The sequence below is a fragment of the Trichoplusia ni genome, chromosome 14 (genome assembly GCF_003590095.1).
Source record: "Trichoplusia ni isolate ovarian cell line Hi5 chromosome 14, tn1, whole genome shotgun sequence".
NCBI lineage: Eukaryota > Metazoa > Arthropoda > Insecta > Lepidoptera > Noctuidae > Trichoplusia > Trichoplusia ni.
Genome location: NC_039491.1, coordinates 3,324,862 through 3,332,163, shown reverse-complemented (window position 1 = coordinate 3,332,163; position 7,302 = coordinate 3,324,862). Strand labels below are relative to the sequence as shown.

Below are 7,302 nucleotides of genomic sequence, written 5' to 3'. Positions count from 1 at the left end.
AGTATAGAAAAGTGATAGAATCCTATTTCAACCTTAGTTATTAAATTAAAGTTACTTTGTATTTCGATTAATATGCTGTAGATTGAAACTTCTTAGGTAACTAGATTGTTAACTGATTGACTCGCTAATTGACAGCTATCTAAATTTAAAACAGTGGATCTGTAAATGGAAATTAGAACGTAACTAAATCAAAGTACGTAAAGCATTTTTAAAGTAATTAAATAATCTTACATGAACACTTTACATAGGTTTGAGTAAATTTGTACAATACATAGCATGTAGAAAAAATAGAGATTCACTTAATAGAGATCATTCAGTGAAACAAGATCATTGCTAGTAATTTCATTACTACTACACCAATATAACAAACAGAGGAGAATAGATATTGATATATCTATTGACTTTTATTGATTTTAATATAACAAATGATTATCCTTATAGAAACAATAATTGAAAAAAAAAATGGAAGATGAAACTCAGGGTTTTGTTTTTATGTCCCGTAAAATTAGTTTGACTAAATGAATGTACCTACTTTTAAATTAGATGATCGTGTTTACAATATATTTGGGTAGTGTTAGAGAGAAACTAAGCAATGGTCTGTTTCAGTGGCAGGTTACATTAGTACTAATATTAAAAGCAAATTACAATATTTACATCAGCCGACAATAGTACATCTTGCAAATAGGTATCTAATATACACTTTAATATAATTATTTGTTCATACATTAAAGAACCACCTTAGGTTAAAAATGCCTACTAGTCCACAATAATACTTAATTATCAATAATGTTTAAAAACTCCTCGGGAGAGATGTGGACGTCTTCGGCAGGCAATGGATCAGTTGCGTTGGGGACGGTGTTTTTGAGTTCCCCGAAAGTGTAAGTCGTTCGTTTTTTGTTTCGGGAGCTGGACACGCGCGGGCCAGCCGGCAGCGACGCCTCGCAGTCGAGGCTGGCGCGCTTGTTCCAGCAGAACGCTTGCCGCGGTTCGGCCCCGGCCGACATCGGCATCGCTAACTGAACTCGGGACTTGCACAACTCGTTATCACTTAGCTGCCGCTTCAACTTATCTTTACCCACAACAAGTTGGAAGCCCTTTAGCCCACCATCGCCGTGAGGCTTGACCAGCTCTACTTCGCTGTGTTGTCTCTGAAGTTTACAAGAGTCGGTGGGACTCGAGCGCGCCGGCTTATCCACTAAACTGTTCTGACGTGAAGTTCTACTGACTTGCCGGGAACTAGAGCTGTGTTTAAGAAGCGCACTGTCATGACGACTGCTGCCGGAGGAACTGCTTGTATTTGTATTGCATGTATTTACATCATTTGTGTTATTTCGTCTAAGTGATTCAATAACATTATAGAAATGTTCTAACTCTGATGTACTGCTATTTCTGGATCTGCTGATATTGTTTGTACTATGTCTGTGTGGGCGGATCTGTGCTCTTGGTAAATGACCGTAGCTGCTCTGTCGAGACATCCCGACACTAGTCTGCCTCCGAGGCATGCTGCAACTCTTAGGGACGAAAGCGTCTTGTGTTAATACCACATTTTCATAGACGTGTGCGTTTTCACCGTCTTCCTGGGTTATTAGGTTTTGACGACTTTCTGTAGTTTCTTTCTTTTGACCTACTGAGTTGCTCTTTTTATGTCCATTACGAATTTTAACTTCAGGTAATTTCTTTGTTAACTTACAGTCACTGGCACTTCGAGGTAATAAATTTGCGTAACCATGGCTTTGGTTTTCTTGGATTTGTAGTTTTTCTAATTTAGGAGCACTAGTTGCGACGGTGTTTTCGGAAGTTCTAGTAGAATTAGAATGTTTAGGTACCTTATTAGATAAATTGGCTTTTGTTACTTCGGCGGATGCTTGTTGAGGTAAGACTTCGTGCCTTTTTCTATCCATATCAGGTTTTGAAGATTTGTCAAGGACTACTTTCGTCTTGTCGCTTTTACAAATCTTTACACTGAACCTGAATGGAGGTTTGAACACGACTTGAAGTCGAGCTTTTTCGCCAGACAGCAAGTTAGTAGCGCTTTTGGACGGTCTTGTTTTTCTCGCGCTCTTCTGCGCCTGTCGATGTGATCGTTCTGTCAGACCAAGGGGTATAGATTTTGATTTAGGAATAGCTGTGGGTTGTGGCGAACTAAGGAGCCACCTTTGTACCTTACTCAAAGCTTCAGTATCTTTAATTGGGGATACTGGATGTTTCTGCATGGAACTGTAGTCTATTATTTCTTTTTTCATTTTGGTCTTACGTTTCTTAATTTTGCCTTTATGTTTAGATAGGATAACATGTTTTGGTGATTTGCCTTCTGCGTTTGTTACAATAGCAGTGCTTTCTTTAGTTATTTTAGGAGCTTCCTCTAATTTAGCTTGACTAATCGGCTTCTGGAAACATATGAAGTAATTTTTTGAGACACAAAAAAATACTTCTTACAATATTTAATAATTTTTACAAAAAAATATTTTTTAATTTCTTGGACAATTTTTTTAATTTTTTTATAATGTGGCATTAAAAAATACATACAACTAGAAAAAATATTAGGCAAAACAACGTTTGCTGGGTCAGCTAGTAAGCGAATAATAATATATGATACATACCCGTTTCTTATTAGCATTGTGAAGTGGAGATGCTTTATCTCCTAATTTCTTGTGATCTTTCTTGTTGCGATATGCGCGAGTTCGTAAGGCTACTTTCTTCTTAAGGGGTAATTTTGACCTGGAAATATTAATCATTGTAAATACAATAACATCACATTAAAATGTACGAGGATTAAATTGTATGTATAGTTCTACAATTATCCATACCTGACAGCGGTATGGACGATCAGGCCTTGGTCGGCAGCGTCAGGCAGACGGACGGTTTCGGTGGTGGACGAGTGGATGATGGTCACAGACTTTAGTTTCTTGCCGTGGCGTCCTAAAAAGCGAGTACTTGCCACCTAGAAACAACACACGGTGTTACTAAAATTATGTTTACCTTTAATTTATAAGTGTTATTAGCTCTACAATTTATTTTTAGTTTGTGTAATAAATTCATAGCTTATGGCTATTATAAAGATGGTAAAAGTAATGACAAAAGATGAATTATTTTCCAACGGATGAAACAGTAGACTTCGTTTGTTTATAGCTTACTAAATGAGCAGTATAAACACACAACCATTTAGCATAATATCGATTTATAGCATACAAAAAAATGGTAGCGATTTTGTACCTTCCCGAGGAATTCTAGATACCTAAGACAAACACTAACATTTAGTGTCTATTTCAATTGCAACATCAAGTTTTTTGCAGCAACGCTAAACAAAAAAATAAAATTAAAAACTCCTATACTTGCCTCCATACTTGTCTGAGAATGTCTATGCAATTTAGTTAATTGTAAACAAGTTAATTGATTTGGCCAATGCAAGTCATGTTGGTTCTGATTAATTTATATATCAGCTTATTAGCATATAGCAATTTTGTTAATGAATATTGTTTGTCCTTCATGAGCATTTGAATAAAGAGAGTGTGCAAAAATAGGCTAGTTGACTAAATTCGGAAATTCGTTGAAAACTAAACTTTAAAAATATATTATGTTTAGAAAAAAATTTACTTTTAGTTTTCACACATACTTAATAACGTCATTCCTCGTAACAATCGATTTTGTTTCTGTCATTCCATAAAATATTTCATTATTTTTTTATTAATATGTTCACTTAACCGATATTACGACTACATTATGGTGCTATGTGAAGTACCACGTCATGTGTGATTTTTAATAATATACCGTCCGATTTAGAAAGTAGCTGTACTACAAAGATCTCTTTCAGAAATAAAATAACGAAGTTTCTTTTTAATAACTATTGTCAAGATCTCTCTGATGGAAATTGGTAGGTAGGTTAAATCTAATTAGTACTTAGTTTTGGTATTATTTGTTGTAAGTTTTTTGATGAAAAAGTATGGTATATATAAAATCTGAATATTGTAAACGGGAGTTGCATCTGCCAACAAACTGCCCTACAGTTTGGACGAAGTATTGTATGTATGTAATGATGTATATTTTCTGAATAAATGCTGGAATGGCCCATTTTTACCGATTACAAAAATATTATTCGTTTTAGACCGTTTTAATAGAAAAAATGTTTTCTTTTTTTCTCCATTCATATCATTCACTCATTAGAAACTCTAAGCCATCCAATTTATTGTAAGTGGAAACAGCAGTACAATTGGTATAAGTATATTAGAGTAGGTATATTTTGTGGAACTTACCAAGAGTGCGATTACGGCGAGCAGTATGAGCAGCACGGCGTACCAGTGTTTGAGCACCCATCGCTTAAAGCCTGCGATGCTTTCGTCTGATAGAAGAAGTTTGCGGAGAGTAGCCAGCGGACCGGAAGGATCCACCTCGCGGCAACGTTGGAACACGTCGCAATACCTGAAGACATTTAAACAATATATGTTTATGTTTAAAAAAAAACGACTCGCCCATTTAGGAATTTAATCCTTTTGTCGCGGAGGGTTTCACAAACATTCAAGTCACATGCTCAAAGACACCCAGACTCAGATTCAGATCGGATCAGATCCCAGAAAAAATCTTGTCCTACGCGTGTGGTGACTTTATGAACCTTTTTGGGCGATTCTGGTAGTTTTTTTTCGATAGCAATAATAAAAATTTGAGCAAACGTTCCAAAATAAAATATAATAAAAACTACACAATGTTAAGTCATAGGGCACCGGTTATTGATTCGGCAGTAGTAGGTGAGTAACGGTGGTTAGTAGTGTTCAGTTATTAATCATGAATCGGTCTATTAAAGCCTTTACATAAAGAGTACTGACCCGTTATAATCATTGCAGGGCGTGCCAGGCTTCGCATACATGTCGGGCACGTCGAAGGGCGCGGTGTTCCAGTGGAAGGAGGACAGGCAGGCGCCGCCCGGGCGCCGGCAGCACAGCTCGCAGGCCGAGCGCGGGTCCTCGCTGCGCGCCGGGCACTGGCACGACTCCAGCCCGTACGCCAGGCAGATCGAGCCCGTACACTCCTGGATGGTACAATTTTAATATTAGCTGATGATTTCGTGACTAGTAATTAATTGTCTAGTAAATATTTTGACTCTAACACGTTAAAAATATAATTAATAATAAAAAAAGTATAATTTGTTTCAAGTGAACTTCGAATTTCGCTCTAATGTAATAAGAAGTGTCTTCATTACCTAGCGCAAAAGTACAAATAGAAAAACTGAATATAAAAAAATATAATTGTTATTAAATTCATAAATTACAAATATCGCTAATAAATCATTCAAGCAATCAAACAAGTATACTAACTCCCATATAGCAAACGAGTTCCTTATCGCAGCGTGTCCTGTTGGGCTTGTGCCTGCTAGCGGGGCAACCGGCACGTTTGCCGTCGCAGAAGGCCGCGTCGCGACAGCCGTTGTCCGAGCGACACTTGTCGCCGAACTTAAGAGTACATGATGCTGTGCAGCACGGACCCTGTAACATTGGCATTTTTGCTTAATGTCATAAGAATAAAAAAAGGGCATCGGTCATTGGTGGCCGGTGCCAAACAGGGTCAGTCGGAGTCGAGACATCTATAAATTGTTACAAAATGACAGAGAGAAGTAAGAAATATCTAATTCTCACTGCACACTACGGGATTCTTCATATCATACTAATAAAATATGTAAGTACCTGACTAGGACTGCAGACGCTGTGCTCCGTGAGAGTGCATGGCTTGTAGTGCGGTCTGGCGGCCTGAGGGCGGCAGCACACGTCAGTGCACTCGGAGGCCCAGCCGCAGTCGCACTCCTCGCCCTCTTCCACAACGCCATTACCGCATATTGCCGGTTGAGGTTCTGAAAATTATAAATACAATAGTCTCAACGGAAAATAAAAAAGAGTACACAGCCACGAGAGTCGCGCGGTACACGCCACTAATTTGAAGGCACCCTTTATGAGCGATTTGCTATTGAATCAAGGCATTTGAACCTCATGGTCAACCGCCAAATGGCTAAAAGCTATCCTGCACGTGACAGGTATTGCAGTCTCTTTGACCGACTTTTTGGTAAAACCTTGTTTACCTGATCCATTCCTTCATCAGAATTTGATAGTAATATGTATGCCTCACCGGTAAAGCATCCCTTAGGAGATCTCGCCTTGTTATTGAGAACGGGATCAATAGCTCGGAGCGAGCATGGCGAAAACTTGTTATTGTTCTTCCTGTCGCCGCTAGTGGCTCGCGCGAACATTATGTAGTTGCCGTCTTCACCGAAAGGGGTGCAAACTTCAGGGTCGTGCTGAAATCAAAAGAGTTAACTGTAATACACTTCAAAGAAATAAATTAATTGCAGAAATAACTGTGGTTATCTGCCAAAAAAAAATGAAATTTTGATAAGGAAAAGAATGATTTAGTTTTCTATAATATTTAAAGGACATTAAAATTAATCCTTGAAAAGTTTTGCATATATTACCCTGATTAGGTTATAAATATATGACGTAAAAGGGTACAGAAATATTTGTGCAACAAATACGTGTAGTCCCTGAAAAAATACTCCGTCGAGTAGTACCAACTAAACACATGTACTTCTTATGTTTATTATTTTACGAAGATGTACGAGTATATTATAATATTCTTAAGACACCCAAAAAAACAAAGTAAATTTGACATTCCGTTTTCGAAAATACTTTTCATAATTTACGCAAAGATGATGCAAAAATTATATCTTATATTCGACGGAGAGAATTGGTGGAATATAAAAGAGTGTTTAGATAATATAATACTAAGTGTAGGCTCGGATTTAAAAGTCAATAATTCTCAGTTACCGGCGATCCGAAGTTGTGTCCGATCTCATGTGCCAGAGTCACGTGGGAGACGGCCGGCGGCACGTGCTTGCCGTAGTTCAACAGAGTCACGATGCCCGTGTTCAGGGACTTCATACTGCCGCGGTAATGCTGAAAATTATAACCATTTTTCATGTATTAGAAGGGGAAGGTAGAAACTATCGATTCGGTTCTTTTAACATTTTATTACTGTTTTAGGCAACATATTTACTGAAGTTTGTTTATTTACTTAAACAGAACAATTAAAAAAAACAGGTTTTTGGAATATAATTCATTCATTCAAGATTTTAGCAAAGTGTTGATAAAAAGGCGTTGAATCTCACCCCGTTCTTTTCGCAGACACCGCCAGCATTTTTCAGATCACCGGTCCACGCCAAACCCAGGGTACCCATTTCAAAGTCGCGATAAGTAAACATGTACGCCAGACAAAAGGCGTCGTAATCTTCCTCTGTAATCAAACAAATTATAAATCTTCAGTGAT

At 37.8% G+C, this 7,302-nt stretch overlaps 1 protein-coding gene across 1 annotated transcript in view; it reads right to left on the bottom strand.

Annotated features, from left to right (window-relative positions):
* Positions 1-7,302, bottom strand: part of LOC113500808 — a 12,081-nt gene continuing 4,779 nt past the window's right edge. The window contains exons 2-11 of the mRNA XM_026881706.1: positions 7,145-7,292; positions 6,804-6,932; positions 6,109-6,277; positions 5,673-5,836; positions 5,307-5,474; positions 4,818-5,020; positions 4,251-4,416; positions 2,808-2,941; positions 2,601-2,718; positions 1-2,387 (exon numbers count right to left, since the gene is read on the bottom strand). Coding sequence (XP_026737507.1) covers positions 774-2,387; positions 2,601-2,718; positions 2,808-2,941; positions 4,251-4,416; positions 4,818-5,020; positions 5,307-5,474; positions 5,673-5,836; positions 6,109-6,277; positions 6,804-6,932; positions 7,145-7,292 — 3,013 coding nt within the window. The 3' untranslated portion in view covers positions 1-773. The remainder of the gene's footprint in view (positions 2,388-2,600; positions 2,719-2,807; positions 2,942-4,250; positions 4,417-4,817; positions 5,021-5,306; positions 5,475-5,672; positions 5,837-6,108; positions 6,278-6,803; positions 6,933-7,144; positions 7,293-7,302) is intronic.